This window comes from Monomorium pharaonis, chromosome 10 (genome assembly GCF_013373865.1).
Source record: "Monomorium pharaonis isolate MP-MQ-018 chromosome 10, ASM1337386v2, whole genome shotgun sequence".
NCBI classification, from domain to species: Eukaryota; Metazoa; Arthropoda; class Insecta; order Hymenoptera; family Formicidae; genus Monomorium; species Monomorium pharaonis.
In genome coordinates, this window is record NC_050476.1 from 20,473,392 (window position 1) to 20,490,414 (window position 17,023).

A 17,023-nucleotide genomic window follows, 5' to 3' on the forward strand; every position below is an offset into this window, starting at 1 on the left:
ATTTAAAATTTTTTGTGCATTTTAGTACTTGGAGATTATTTTGACCTCTAACCTTCTATATACCTGAGAATTTTCAGACAAATCGCTGATCTGAACGTCTAGGGCCCGTTTCTACCAACGTGGATTAACTTTAATCTCGGTTTACTTACTTCTTGTTATCTTATTCCAATCTGTTATCTTATTCCAAAAATTAGAAAAGATAAAGAAGTTAAGTTAAAAGCTTAAAGTAAATCTCCGTTGGTAGAAACGGGCCCAAGTTTCTTCTTATCAAAATTTACACTAACATCACGTAAAAAGGAATGAGCAATCTGTTCTCTTGATCTATTAGTAATCTTGTTTTGAGAGCGTCTACATTCCCGTTTCGGAATAATTAAAATTGGATCTTTGGTGAGCTCAATGCATGAACTTTTGTTTTAGATATATCTAAAAATTATCTTCTAACTTAAAACAAATAGAAAACTATTTATTTTTTTATTTAAAAAAATAATATTTTGCTTATTTCGATCCTTCCATTAGTCCAGCTTCTCCATTAAAATACAATAATTAACATTATCAATGGTCAATTACAAAACGGTCAATTTACCTGCAATAACATGTTGTTATTTCCGAGCGACGATTTCGAGTGCTCCATGCTCGGCTTTGGCATGTTGCTAGGACTCGTACGGACTTTATGCTCCAAATGATAGTCGTCTTCGTCCTGCTGGTTCAACAGGATCTTCAATATCGGATGCTTCTGATTATCCGAATCGTTGTTCGTATTGTCCTGGCTATCCTCACTGGCGCTTGGGCCCTTCGTCAACAAGTTTCTGAGCCTACCGGACTCAGTGGACACAACACTGTTGTTCTGAGTTTCAACGGCGGTGACAGCGGCGTTGCTGGTCCTCGAAGTTGCATTGTCCATAGAACTACTGCCACCATTGTTACTAGTAGGACATCCGCTCTTGTTGCTCTCATCCGTCCGCTTAACAGCTGATGTGGCGGTGTTACTCCCGATGCCACTGACGCCACTGTTGATACCGCTACCACCGCCACTGCCATTGGTGTTGACACTACTAGCGGCATTGCTCAACGTGGCCGTCTGCGTGGTCTCCTGAAGGGGGCTGAAGGGGAACGAATTACTGAAGGTAGGAGCGACGCTTGGGCTAAGACTTGGGCCCATAGGCATTAATGTCGAGTTAGAGAAAGTTCCCTGCGAACTCGGTGATGTCGGGGATGGCTGGGAAGGTGGTCGTGAGTTTGGTGGCCCGCTTGCTCTCGATTCCGGTCTATCCGTCCACCCGGCGCTACTATCCAAGTCCCATACCGTGGAACTGGGGAAGAGCTCGAATTCCAGGTCCATATTTCCCGAAAAGTGATTGAACGGATTGCCGGTTGACGTGCTCAACGTCAGAGGGTTGCACGAGTCACCGCCACCACTACCACCGCCGCCGCCGGCACTTCCCGTGCTAAAGGCGATAGAGTTCGACGAGGTGGCAGCCGTTGCCGCCATACCGCGAGCACTGATACCACTCACTTGACCGTTCAGATGCGCGACCGACATCAGCGGGCCACCCACATTATTGTTATTGTTACCATTATTATTATTACTATTATTCGCACAACGGTTGCTAGAGTGTCCTGAGCACACTTTGTTGTTGGAAAGCTGACCACCCTCGATAGGCATTAAGTCATTGTCCCTATTATGGACAAGAAAAACAAAGTAACACGTGAATTTGCCAGTTAGCTGCATCTCTTTTACTTAAGTCTAAGACTAATTTATTTAACAATCGCATTTGACACTAACTCTCTTCATTCATCAAAAGTGACGTATACGTATTACAAATTATGTCTAGAAGACTCATAGATTAAAACTCATACAATAGATGCTATAGAATATTATTCATTAAAAAAATTGCTTTAAATATGATATCTACAGTATTCTTATATATATTATAATTTCAATTATGATTCTAAAAGCTAATTATTCTGAATATACAATGGAAAAATGTTAGCTGCTTCAGATATAATAAAATATACTTTCTCTCTACAAACTTAAAATATCCGTTTAGAACAATTGATTAATCGATTAAACAATCAAACACACAGATAAAAATATATTTATTTATTTTTTAATTAATTAATTTATTTATTATACATAACATTATGAGCCGGTTGTTTCCAACTTCTTGATAAACTTACCTATACCTCAGGTAAGCATGTGTCTATCTTCATTTCTTTTCTTAAATAAATTAAGACAAACATATATCTATCTGATAGGTAGGTTTACCAAGAAGTTGGAACAACCGATCCTATCACATTTAATTATTATAAGAATAAAGCATTTCAAGATCATGACCTAGAAAGAAAGTACAAAAAGTAAAAAGTATTGAAGCTGTTATGAAACATCTAAATGGTATATATAAACTAAAATTTATTATTGAGCAGATGCTGTTATATTTACAATACAGTGACTCACTAATCCAATGAATTTGCATATCATTTATAATGATTTGAAAATAATCAATAAAAATAATCTTTTAATATCAACATATAAGTAAATATCTATAATACTGCTACAGATAGCTTTGTTCAATAATTTTCAAAACAATTTCGTAATAGTAAAATTTTATCAATTTCGTAAGTCACTGTACATACATTTTAAAGCATAATTCAAAAACAAAAAAATTGAAAGCAGAAAACATCGTGGAAGTTAAATTTAACATGATACATTTTCCATTGGTAATTCTTCATTGCGTTGAAGTTATGTTAATACTTTATTCGTGCACAAACTATAAGTATTAGCGTAAGTGCGATCTGTCTTGTCCTATCAAGATTACTTTCTGTTTAAACACTTGAATGCAAGATTATATGAATGAAACAATTCATTATAAACTATTGAATTAATATTTCTATTTTCATATATAGCATTTTCTTGCCATGTTTAATTGTTATAAACACAAAGTATATAAAAATCATTTTCAAGAGAAAAAGAAATAAAGTTACTTCAAAACATTCTATTAATAAATATTTTCAAACTTACAAATGTAAAATATTACATAATATTTCATATATTAAATTGTTTCACCAGGACATTTAAATGTGCAATATGCGTACAAACAGATTAACTTAAATAATTTTTTTTCATACAATGTCTTAAAAACTATAAAAATAATTGATAATTTATAATTAATAATTTAAATCAAATTTAATTTAAGAAAAAAGCTCAATAAACAACTATGCAAATTTTATTTTTAATTTAGAGATGTGTCTTAATTTTAAAAAACTTCTATTTTTCTTCAATATTATGCAAGCCCTTGATAAAATATTCAAGACAAAAATAAACGGAAAGATCTCGAGTAACACGTGATGAATTTCTTGAAGCATGAGTGCAGTAACAAGCAAATGTTGTGCCCTTAAACCCTAATCATATACATACATACATCGTCACTGTCGCCAAAAATAAATTACATAAATAAATCATGTAAAATATTACATTGTTAGATTAGAAGTTAATGTGTAATGAACGTTGTCGCTGGGGTTTGGCATTAAAAGCAAACTGAAATATAACTAGGTTACAATGAAAGACAATAGTTCAAGAGTGGCCAGATCTCCAACACCAATAAGGAACCGTATTAATTTACATGCAAATGTTGTGCCGTTTGCAAACTCATTAAAAATCAAGTAAGAGAACTATAATGTTATAAAACATAAAATAACTCCCTCATTTAATAGGCAAAATTAATAAATTGATTCAAATAAACAGAAGAACATATAAACTATACATAAGCAAATATTTTCCTAAAGCCTAACCATTAAGAGTCGAGATATCTAACTAAAATGATATATATATATGTGTATATATATATATATATATATATATATATATATATATAAGTTCCAGAAATAATAAAAATGTTCAAAAAATCCTTTTATTCAAAACACATACTATTAGACTTTAAAATAGACGAAGTTGCTATTGTTCGTAACGATGGAAGAAGTCTTCATGTAAAAAGCTACTGAGAGTTTTCTCGTTGCAACGGACTGGATATTTTTAAGTGTCAAAATAATGTTCTTTCAGACAGATTTTGATTTAAAAAAACAAAAAAATCGTACGATTTTTGTTTTTCAAAAACAATTTTTTGTTCCTCAAAATTAAAAACCATCTAAAAGGACACGATTTTAATATCGTTGAAAATGTCCAGCTCGCCGCATAACGAAAAACAATCTCTTATATGAAGACTTTCTCCATCGCGAACAATCGCAGCTCCGCTTTGGAATCGTTATTTTATTTCTAAAGAAATTTACTTTAAAGATGATCAATCCTATTGTATGTTTTCTAATAAAAAGATTTTTTGAACAGTATTTTCATTACTTTTCGAGAACACACCACGTATTTACTTTACATTTTATTATGATCCAAAAGTATTTAACACTTTCCATGTCGAAGCGATTTCACATGATTCGTCCACCACGTAGATGAATCATTGATGACTTAAGCAGTCATCAATACAATTACTACATTTGTAAAACAAAATATATTGCATAATAACTAAAAAATTACAAAAATATTTTACAAAGGTCAAATGTAAAAAAATTAATGCAAAACAAAAAAATACTTTAATTAATTACTTAATTCATAAAAAAACTAATATTTAATGCAATTATTTTACAAAATTAATATTTTTATACATTTATCATAATTATTTAATTTATAAATATTTCATAATTAAAATAAATATACACAGTCAGTTAAAAGTTTCGGGACTGAATTTTTTTTTAAGTGTACTAATTAATTATGCGAAGTATACTAATTAATAATCTGTCATATTCACCGGATCTGGCCCCAGCAAATTTTTTCCTCTTTCCAAAATTGAAGATGCTCTTAAAGAGAACCGTTTCGAGAATTTGAAGTTCATTAAGACAAAAGGGATTCTAGAGACAATTTCGACCAAGGAATATTTCAGAGTTTTCCAGAATTTATACAAGCACTGCCAAACCGTGTTTAAAGAAAGAAGAAATATGTGTTAAACATTAAAAGTTAAATTTTGTTTATTTGCAAAGTTTGATTTTTCATAGAATTAGTCCCAGAACTTTTTGAATGCACTGTGTATACAATAATATTAATTGTAAAATAAAGTAAAAATTATTTTTCGAAATAATAACAAAAAGCAGTTATTTTGAAACACAATAAAATCTTTTACAAACAATTGACCAATTTTGAACGATAATATAAAGAAATTAAAGATTGCAGTAATAATATTTGATATTTTAATATCTCAAATTGAAAAATTGATTATAATGTTACGTGGCGGCAGTTTACCGAATTACATGGCACAAAATGTGTTAAACAATTTTGTTAGTAAAAATATATAATTTCTTTATAAATTAAATATGAAAAAATTTTTTAATCAAATTTTAAAATTAAACGAAATTTAGTTTTATAATAAAAATTATATAATTCTGTTCATTATTTTTAAAAACATTATAAAATTTATTTATTTCTAGAAATAATTTTTTATCTCATGTATAGTACTATTCATAATGCCTGGACCATCGATTATCTTATCTATACTAGTTTGTACGGAACTTGTCATAATTCGTGTAACAGCGCGATCTAAAAGTCTTCAATTCACATAAATGGGAAAAATGGACAGAGCAAATAGAAATTCAGGCATTATTGAATAGTACTATCCACACGCGGACAAGAATGCCTATCTGAAATTTAGCTGCGTTCCGAAACTTCTGTAGGGCATGTAACGTATAGTATGTATAATATTCTATATAGACAACTGACTTCAGATAGCCAAGCATTCCTCTGCGTCACGGACCAAGAAAGAAAAAGGATCTAAACCAAATTAAATCGAGTCTTAAGTTCCAGTTTAGGCAAAGAAGGTCAAATCAAACATGCAGGGGGAATTGTTTTTCGCCATGTTGTTTTCTAATGGCACACATAAACATATGTCTGTGACATGCCTATGTTCGCTATGTGGTGTTGCGAAATAAGTAACACAGACTAAGTCCGTGCACCAAAGCGAACGTCTCTATCTTTTATGTCACATATATCCAAACATGAATTCTATGTGTGCGATTCGAGAGACAAATATGATGCTCCCCTCCCCCGCCGCGAACGTACACCTCCGTTATGCAAGGTCTACAATGTCAGCAGGAGTAATGGAGTAAGGAGTAAGAGTAACAATTGACCAATTAAAAACCGGGAGTAAACGAAATGGGCAAATCTCATTTCATATTTCTTACTTCTCACTCCTACTCCATTACTCCTGCTGACATTGTAGACCTTGCATTAAAGTTTGTGCACTGTTTCCTTCTTCCTTAGTCCGTGGTCCGCGTGCAGCAATACTAGATTCGAATCTTTTGCAGCATGTTGGCTGCAAGTGGAGGGAACAGCGAGCACCACTCGCTCTTCGACCTAGACTGAAGAGTGGAATGAGTGCTGCTCGCTATCCCCTTCACTTACAGCAAACGTGCTGCAAAAGATTCGAATCTGATATCGCTGTGACCGCGTATGTATTTTACCTCAAACTATAAAAGTATTAAAAACATGTCTTTGTGTTCAAAAAAGCATTAGTGTTGAGACAATAATTACTTATACGTGTACATAATTACTTATACATATGTTAAAGAAAAGTTATTAAAGCAACAAGCAAAATAATTGACATGAAAATCCAAAAATCAAATGGAGATTTAAAATTGTGAATAAAATAAAATATTGAATCGACATTGTTATTCTTGTTTTAGATAAGCTTTTCTTAGATAAGAAATTATGTGAGAGTCTGTTAAATTTTTAATGCCGAAAGAAATATTCTCATAATATTCGTCGATTCACGAATTTTTTCGTTTAAATATTAAAAAAATTAATTAAAATATCAAATATCATTTTCATGAAACAATGTGGTATAATAAGATTATCTCGACTTCTATTTTTTAATACACATAATCGCTTATCATCTAGAGTTTAAAATTTACGAACATCAGTTAAAAAACAAGAATGACTATGATTGCCATTAAATTCATAAAAACTGAAAGTAAACTTACCCTAAGATGGAATTAGTTGCCATTATGAAGTCATGACTATCTTGTTTATTCGTTCTGAACAATTTTGACCTTGTTTGAACATTAAAGTACTTTTCAGAACTAACGCAGAATCGATACACATCACTCGTATTTTCTCCGATTTGGACCGTATCGTTCAAATGCTTCGTGAGTTTATCGAGATCATCAGGGTGGCACAAATTCTTAATTATTGCGCCAATCAACACGTCCTGCAATAGATAACATAACCATGAGTATTTTTCAAGTATAAATTTTAAGATTCATAAGAATTCGAAAAGAAAAAGACAAAAACTTTTTAATATTAAAAAATTAAATAATTTTTGTAACAAAATAATTAAATGTTATCAAAAATATAAAATTAAAAAGTGAATAAAAACAAACAATTGAATAAATGGTCAGTGATTAAATACCATCTATAATCTAATCCTCATTCTGAAATAAGAATGCATTGTCGGAAGTAAAAAATGTGTCTTTTCAACTTATTATGATACATATTGTCACATACAACATATAAAATATATTTCTAGACTTCATTAGGAACTACGCGATACTTCGAGGAGTAGCGTGAAGACTCAACCGAACAGGAGTGCAAAATCCATGCTCGTAAAAGTCGCGAAAATACATGTAATATCAAAAGTTATATTAATTAATCAGTGTGTATATATATAGTTATCAATGTATCGACGTAGTACACGCTTGTAGCTAAAAAAAAGAACTTCTTTCAAGAAAGCTTTTTAAGGAGATTACCCATTTTTTTACATAATATAAAAATTTAAATATATTTTAAGGTTTATGATAAAAAAGACCAATATTCTGGTAAGATAAAAAATTTCATATATTTCTTTTGTGAGATATCACATGATGCAGTAGCAGCGCGACGCCAAGTACAGTTCTGATCTCTGATGCGAAAAAGCTCACTTGCCTTATTTTCCAAAGACTCACATATGTAGGCACACGCGAAGGAGCTTTCACAATGTCTACATGTAACACTATTAAGAGACTTGGAATTTGCACGAAAAGACAATAAATGCTGGATATACTTTTAAACATTAAATTGTTACTACATACTTTACTTTTGGATATATTAACATTCATTAATTTTAGAACATTAAACATTTATTGCATATAAGTTTTTAGTAATTTTATTGATAACATTTCCATATTTCTTATAAATAACTTTTTAATAGATTTTTATAAAATTCGTTAAAATCTTTTTTTAGTATACTTAGCTAATAATTACTTGTATTCATTTTATTACTCATTTTTTAATGCACGCGTTTATGTATTTGACGTATTTTTTTTTACCTTTGTTTTTTAGTAAGATTGAATTGCTCCTATTCTTTATTTTATAAATATAAATAAATCACATTTCAAAAGAACCACGTGGTGAGTAACTATACATGGTAACCAAACATGATTAATCAACTCGTGAAAAATAACCCAATATTATTTTCTTAGACACTTCCTATTACTTTGCTTTTAATATTAATCTTACCAAAAGTGACAGTGATTCTTTTTCTTTCAATTCATTTCTCCATTCTTGATATATTTTTACATCTTTCATGTCTTTTTCTTTTTCTTCTGTATGGCATCCCCCACGTGGGAACTGAACATGACTTGACTATAAAGTCTGAGGCTGAGACGATACAGCCAAGGGGTAGGTAGTAATAAAGAGCTGAATTGGCAGAGATTTAGTGTGTTTGGACGCAAAATAACGTAGCGGGGGAAACAGATCTTTCACGTCATAATTTGTCCATATCTTTAACACATATAATAGTAAAGACTAGAGAAGCCTATAAAGGAATGGGCGATGTTTACCGAAATTAATTGAAATGGCTGATATATTTTTTTCTAATATTTTTTTCTAATAATCAGTAAAATGGTTCGATATTGCCTTACGATACATCGATGTTCGATTCTTTATATATGATATCGAATTTTATCTTTCACCTAGCGCTGCCAGTTTCCGGAATCTGGCCACATAATTATGGAGAGGAAGAAGTACTAAAGGCAAGAACCAATTGTAAGCGGAAAAATTTAGAGAAGCGTTAGGTAAATTTATCCCGGAATCCCTAACTCTACAGGCTAGTTCTCTCACCACTACACCACTCAGCTCCAACTACTCTTAAGCCTTCGGCACACGATACGATTTTTCATGCTAGCACGCATGCGAGGCGTCTTATGATTGGCTTACGATTGGTAATATAATCATTCAAGCCAATCAGGACACGTAATAGTCTCGTACAATATTGAATATTACATAAATTTTTTCAGATTTTCTTGAGTATTTTAAAATAGAGAAAATATTGATAATTTTAATATAAATGCAAATTACATTTTAGCCATTATTATAATAAACAATTTTTAATCACTTTTTCTAATATTTATATTATAAAGAAAATATTTGTTAATAGCGTATTAATTGTTTACAGCTAAATTATTTATTTATTTTTATTATTATTTAGATTATTTAACAAAAAGATGGCAATGATCAAAGGCTTTTGTGTTAAAGGATATGGAAAATCATGTGCCTCCCTATAACTTTTTGAAGGTGGAAAATCTGTTTAAAATTAAAAAAACACGTAAAATTATCATCAATTATATTTAATCATTCTTTATCTTTCGGTGGCTCAAATAAATAATAATAGCATACAGACAAATATAGTTAATTCTATTATTCCAACGAAAGAAAAAATTAGTATTTTGTTGATAAGATAGTTACGATAATTTTGAAATATTAAGTAGAAATTTACAATAATCTCATGTTTCTTCTTTTAAAAATAAAAAAAATTATGCTATAATCAAATTGTAAAAAAATTGCGGTTCAATTGTATCTTATTAAAGATACAATTCGTACTATTTTACTAATTTTAATAATTGATTTATTAAATATAATTTGTGCATAAAATGACAAAATTAAATTTGTGCATAGAATGACAAACATTATAATAATTAACATATTACATGCGACATGGCGACTTTACGCAATCCTTACCTTGTTTAGGTACTGAGAGTAAGTGGGCGACAACCAACTAAGATCGACCGCGATAATCTTCCATGTGTTATGTTCCAATCTGAAGGTGAATTGCGGTACGTTACTAATGGACTTCTCGTTCGGCGGTATTCTACGTGCTACGCACATCACACAAGGACCAATGTCTGATGATTCGGAGGACACATCACCGCTCTCAAGACGATCGGCGTTACTGGGCAGAAGAGCAGAACAGATTTGCATAGACTCGTATTTCGATACTCGTTGTTGCTTCTCTTCTACAGTCTCGTCCTTATCATCGGGAGGCTTCACCAAGAAGCGGCAATGGAAGGTGCGATTCCTAGTTTGAGGCTGTGGCTCGCTAGTCCAGCCTGGAATATGCAAACTCAAGTATTTTTTTTAAACACAAAAAGATTAATCGCGTCGTAATCAATTAGCGTTGATTAAGGATTAATCTAATTTTAATTATTTATTTGCAAGATGTTTTTGTCAAGTCCAATATATAAGTCAAAATAGAATGTTAAAAAAGAACCAATATTTGTTCCCTAAGTTGTAAAAGAAGTTGTGAAAGAAATGAGTTTCTCTTTTTATAGATTTGGACCTTCTAAATATGATAAAAATTACTTAAAAATTCAAGAAGCTTAGGAAATACTTTGGGAAAATTGAACAAGAATATGATGTATATTTATAAAAATTTATATGATGTATGGAGCATAACATATCCGTGTGAGTTTTTGAGACAAAGGTATGTTTTATTCAAAAGAGGCTTTATTTATTTCTTAAAAAATTTAATTAACAATGTATTTCAAACAAATTTTTAAAAAATAACGTCAAAATTTGTCAAAGAATATGCATTTCAGATTTCAAGTAGATCTTACAAAACATCTTACGCAATATAATTCCGCAATTTATTAACTTAGAAATTATTATTAAAGAAATTTTAAAAGATTAAAAATAAAAGTTAATTTAGATTGTTAAATTAAAAGTATGAATATATATGAAATATAGAAAACACAATAAAATAATAGTACCATAATTTATCAAGAATGTCACCCCTCGAGTTTGTGAAAACCACTCCTAACTAAACGTACAGACAAGAAATTGAAAAATGAATCGTAGACCCCAAGGAAGAGGGTCATTCATGAATTAAGCGAATAAATTACTCGTAACCCGTTGATTGCCGCCTATCTACAATCTACCCTGCGAGCCACCCTCAACGGAAAAAGTGTGTCGCGTGTGCGTATGTATATGATATATAATAAAGATACGTACCTAAAGACGATATGGGTAATAAACTAGGCATAAAGGTGTTGTGATCCCCATGATGAATAATGTTGTAAATATCCTTTCCGAGTACATCGTCCTTCGTGTAGTTTATGTATTGCGTTATGTTATCCGTAACGTACTCCACGCGACCCTCTGTATTTACAACAAATAGAAAGCCGTCTAGCGCCTGTGAAGAAAAGATACAATACTATTGTAACAATTTCGAAGTAACGCTTTGTGGCCTTTTAAAAGAACCAAAGGATGAAATTTCTGATACACTAATGTTTGACAGTTAATCATAAACGTAATCTGATCTGTTAATACGAACCTCAAGTAGGATAGGGCCAACTTGATCGTTTGACAGTATGTTAGGATTCGACGAGGACACTTCTCCCTGTTGCACGGCATAACTATTGGAACCCTCTTGTTGCCTGAAGTGCTTAATCTGTAAAACAAAATAAAAAAATTAATTCAACATTTCTTATATAAGTGTATTCGCGATATATTATTTAAATAATAATTACATTAAACAAGGTGTGTTCAAATTCAAATTTTGTAAAAGAATTTCCTAATAATTTTCAGTTTGTCCAAAAATTTTATACAAATTTCCAAGTAAGATTGAAGAAACGTAGCTGCGAAATAAAATTTTATTGTATTGCTTAATGTTTCTTATAATCACATATACGTAAAGAAAAGTCGCTAAAAGTACAGAATATTAAAATGTGATTAAGCACACAATAACAATTTAGAACGATGTACTGTCTTTTATTGTCAATAATTAAAAAAAAAACGCGAATTATGCGAAAATGGTATGTGATTTTACATGAATGTATATGCCATATTTATTGCTAATTGATTGTCGACATTTTAAAGTTCGTACGGATTTCTTTGAAGTCAATTTGCAATATTTTCGGGACGCTTTGTATATAAAAATTGTACCATATAAGATAATGCGATATGTTATCAATTGATAATGTCAAAATAATCCGAGAAAGTGTGTAACCTCTCAGGTAACGTCCATAAATTCGTTGGATTCTGTGAATACTTCGTGACACGCAAATATCACTAAAATATCTTACACAATTATTAACGTAATAAATATATCGATATTCTTAACGTCGCTTTTCTTTCTTGCTCAAAAATTTCACTTGCATCAATTTATAAAGTAAGAAAAGATCGTAAATAAAGCATAAGAGATTCTAATTCGTATTACAATTTATATTAATAGAATAGAAAGTAATCACACAGAACCCAATTGAAATACCAAGGAAACTGCGAGAGCAGTTTCCATTTCAAATGTCACCAAGTAAAGCCGACATCCGCGTCGGGTATCAAAACACGAACTGCACTACCTGCGTGTTTGAAGCAAAACGGAACATTTCAAAGATATCCGAGAGCGAACGGTCGAATGACGAATTGTTGATACGCAAAGGATATACGGCTGCATTTTTTCTCCGTGAGACGATCGCGCGAGAGATATCGGTGAAACAGGAGATGGTATATATCGCACCAGATAGAAGAGACGAATAATCCACTCAACTGGATAGGAATTTATTGTCACGCACATTTGTTTTTTGCGCGTAACACTTACGACGATGCGGATTTGTCGCGCTGGTTGAGGCACGAAGATGCTTAGCGATTTCACGAAATGATGTGCAAGCAGATGCAAATGGTAAGAGGACACACGATATATCAATGGAGAAGCGACAAAGGAAACGTCGAGTTGTGCATAATAGCGTTGATAATAATTGGCGATTAAAAACAGCGAAGAATACGATTGCCAAATGCAACTGGTAAATAACAATGCATGATCCAGGCAATAACGACGACATATAGATTTATAATTTACAGCTTCAAAATATATTCTATAAAATATTTGACTACATACAATTTCTCCTTATCGTTTTTAAAAATCTTTCACTGCTTTATATATAAATTAATAAATTTGTATTTTAACTTTATAATTAATTTTTTTAATTAATTAATTAATTCCAATTTTATTTTAAATTTGTTGCCATAAATAAAGCTCATATTATTTAAATCAAAATGTTATTCTTCAATTGAAAAATAATATTGCGGCAGCAAATACAAAAAAACAAAAATTTATTAGAATAACAAATTTTTATAACTGCGTAGAGTTATTAAACATTTGGTATTTAAATACAAGTTTATCGAATCCAAAATTGGTTGAATAATGTAAAAATTTTACAATAAAATTTTACAATAAAAATTTTAGGGGAAAATACTATATACATGTCATCCATTTATAGATTTATAGAATATTACTTTTAAAATTTAACTCGTTATAAATAAATGGCATTGTGAGAAAAAAATTTCCTGTTTTATTTATTATTTTAGATCTTCATTATTTTTTAATAACATATCTGAAAAAAATCTCACTATCGAATCTCATACATTTCAAATTTATCGAGAAATTTGTGACACAATTGTGAAATTCAGGACGCCTGTCCTTCACTTAAATTTTAGACGATCGGAAATGTCACGATTTAAAAATATTCATAATGTAATTGCGCCGAAATGGAAACCCTAGATATTAATTCAGGTCATCCTTGTGTATTCCCGCATTCGTCGAAGAGAAGAAACGCCGCCGCTTCTCGGTACACGGGGCCGAAATTTACTTTACTGAGGGCTGAGCGACTATGTACGAACGATCGGAAAGTGCGTACGCACATGCGTGAGTGTGATGTGTGTGTGTGTGTGTGTGCGTGCGTGCGTGCGCGCGCGCGCACCGCTCAGTTTTTGTACTGTATGCACAGTCCATTAGCCGCCGCCGCGTCGTGCGCGCGCGCGCGCGCGTCTGTTATTCGTCATTGCGTCATACCGCTAACGAAACAACGACACCGGTTCAGTCAAGGGGACTTAGGAAGTCGTCCGTGCTCGAAGAAAGTTGTTGCCCAAATGTAACGTACCGGCGAAAGTCACATAACTCGATAACTCGGGTCGCGCCGAGTTACGAAAAAACTTGTAAAACACTCGGCGTCACCCGGTACATATTATAATACACGCGTATGAGGCAGGCGCTTTTTGTTTTCGACCGCGCAAATTTCGCGGGACGTAAAAAAATATTTTGCAACACGGCCTGCGAACAAGGTAGAATCGATTATCTTCAAATCAGGATTCGCGCGCGATATAAAAATATATTTATAAGCCTATATTAAGATAAGAAATTCATAAACGAAATTTATTACGTTTTTTTTTCTTCTTTATTTGGAAAGTATTTGCGACGTGGTTAAAAAAGAGAATCATGATGACAGCTCTAATGTATGCCGCTTACGCAGCATCAAATTGTCGTTTACGATCAGTGACGTAATTACATCACGCAATGCCATCGCCGTTGAAGAATCGAAACACTTTCTCTTCGTCAAAGAGGATCGTGTTCCGCGGGAGGGAGGGAAAAAAACAAAAGGCGATTCCAGGCGCGCGCGCGCGCGCTTAAGATTATCTTTCCCTCGTTTCTACCGTCCAACCGCGCAGCTTCATTATCATTCCCGATGCAATTTCAGGAAGCGGTATAAAAGCGCAAGTAGAGCGCGCACCGGACTGTACCGGGTGTCCACGCAAAAAGGAAGACGCCTGACGATCCATCGACGACGATTCGGAATGGAAAGTGAGGCGAACGTCGAGATTTTTATCTCGAGCGCGTATCTAATGCCAGATGTAGGGCATAAGTACGAATTCTTGCACGTCGGGGAAGTGACGCGTTTAACACGTGAAGGAAAAGTGCTAACCCTCCCCCCCCCTCTCCCCTCCCTCCCTGCATCAACATAAACCGAGATTGAGTTTCTGGGAAAAAAGTTCAGTTCGATAATTCCATTGATAATTCATAAAAAAACGGGGGAGAGGTCGCGATATATCCCGAATTACTATTTCAGAAGGTCCAAATACAACGATGCCTTCTTTCTCTCTCGCTCTCACGGAGAACGCGGACGGAATTCCTGCGTTACCGGCCGGAATTCACGGTCGCGCGGGTGCGGGCGCGCGAACGCGCGCGCGCGCACGTTCGCGCGCGGAAAAGGCGCGTCCTTGAGCTCGTATCTCGCCGCGCCGATAGATCGCGCGCAACCCGTAATCGCGATCTGCGAGAGCGTTGCGGCACACGCGGCTCGCGGCTCGCTTCTGCGCGCGCCCGTCCGCCGTGGCCTCGAAAAGTCGGTGACTCTGCCGGGCCGTCGTCGTCGGCGGCCGGCGCGGCCGAGTCCGACAAACGGCATACGTGTGTACGTGTCGTACGTACACGCGCGCCTGCCTGTACGTGTGTGCGCGCGACGTTGCCGCTAGTCGCTCCACCACGCTATGGAAATGGTGGAACGTCGTACGTGGGCCACGCACACACACATACATACACACATACACATACACGACATACGCAGCTCGTACATACGTACGTACATGAATACGTTTCTCGTGTCGCGTCGCACATGTCGCCCGCGATAAATTCTTCTTCGGCTTTTCGCAGCGCGCGCGCGCGTGTGTGTGTGTGTGTGCGCGCGACGCTTCACGTCCGCGGTCACCGGGCCGCGAGAAAGAGAACGAGATAACGGCTACGAAGGGGCCGCTTTTCAAGGGATGAAGGCGGGATATGATGATTACGTTTTAAAAAAAAACAGATGGAAATAGATCGGAAAGAAGCTAATTAATTAAGAGTACAACGTGATGGAGCGAGAGAAACACCTCGCGGCGCTTCGCCAGGGGGCGCGAGATGTATTGAACCGTTCCTGGGCAATTCCTCCACCTCGCGATGACGACGTCGCGAAACGAACGGACGGAATCTCCAGTGGACAACAATCCGACAAACAATACGACGCGAGATAAAGCGGGTTGAGAGAGAGAGAGAGATGGGAGGGGGGAGAGAGAGAGAAAGAGAGAGAGAGACGCGACATTTATTATACATATATCTTTTGCCGCTAGAAAATTTTTAACCGACTGCTCTCTCTACCTCAATCGCATCGGCCGGGGCCGCCGCTGCGCATGGCGCTGTTGCGCAAATGACGTCATACAACGGGCTCTCGCTCATATTTTCTCTTTCTCTTTCTTTCTCTCTCTTTCCCTTCTTCCTTTCTTTTCCTTTCCTTTCTTTCTCCATCTTTCTCCCCTCTCCCTTCCCTCAGATCCAGGTAGAATCGCGAATATGGGAACCGTTTGAGAGGTTTCCTATTGGCCTCGAATGACGTCATTCAAGGTCACTAAGGTCCAAGGCATACTGGAAAACATAAGGCAAATCGGCTAGTTAACGAGAATTTGAACATATAAGGCTATTATTTAAAAATTTTCAGTTTTAATTGGTTGGCTTAAATCTTATTTCTACGTTTTTCTATACAGAGAGAAAGATTTCTTAAGATTTAATAAACGGTTTTATCAAATTTTATATACATTTTTTTAGATTTAATAAAATTTATTAAAACCAAAGGAAATTTATTACAAACAAAGAAATATATACTTTAGAAAAGTCGAACAAAACAGTTTATTAAACCTAAAGAAATCTTTCTCTATGTGTGTATACCACTGGCTTTTACTTAATTTTCTCGACTTGGATGAGAAAAACGTGCAACAAACTCAATTGTTTTTTTTCCGCACGGCTTTTCCACGTGGCTGCAAATCGCCGCGTTACGTCGCCACATACTGTGATAAATTCTCTTCTTTTCTTTTCTATTCGGTTAAAAAGAGAGAGAAAGAGAGACAGAATCTCGCGATTTG

General features: G+C 34.2%; 1 protein-coding gene across 17 annotated transcripts in view; it reads right to left on the reverse strand.

The window, feature by feature from the left end:
• Positions 1 to 17,023, reverse strand: part of LOC105841162 (nuclear receptor coactivator 3) — a 148,064-nt gene that overhangs the window by 25,503 nt on the left and 105,538 nt on the right. For 16 of the 17 annotated variants that reach the window (XM_036293383.1, XM_036293387.1, XM_036293384.1 and 13 more), the window contains 5 exons: positions 11,637 to 11,753; positions 11,315 to 11,495; positions 10,046 to 10,413; positions 7,033 to 7,259; positions 584 to 1,676 (listed from right to left, as the gene is read on the reverse strand). In XM_036293383.1, the coding sequence (XP_036149276.1) occupies positions 584 to 1,676; positions 7,033 to 7,259; positions 10,046 to 10,413; positions 11,315 to 11,495; positions 11,637 to 11,753 (1,986 nt within the window). The remainder of the gene's footprint in view (positions 1 to 583; positions 1,677 to 7,032; positions 7,260 to 10,045; positions 10,414 to 11,314; positions 11,496 to 11,636; positions 11,754 to 17,023) is intronic. The other variant, XM_036293389.1, reaches the window with a different exon arrangement.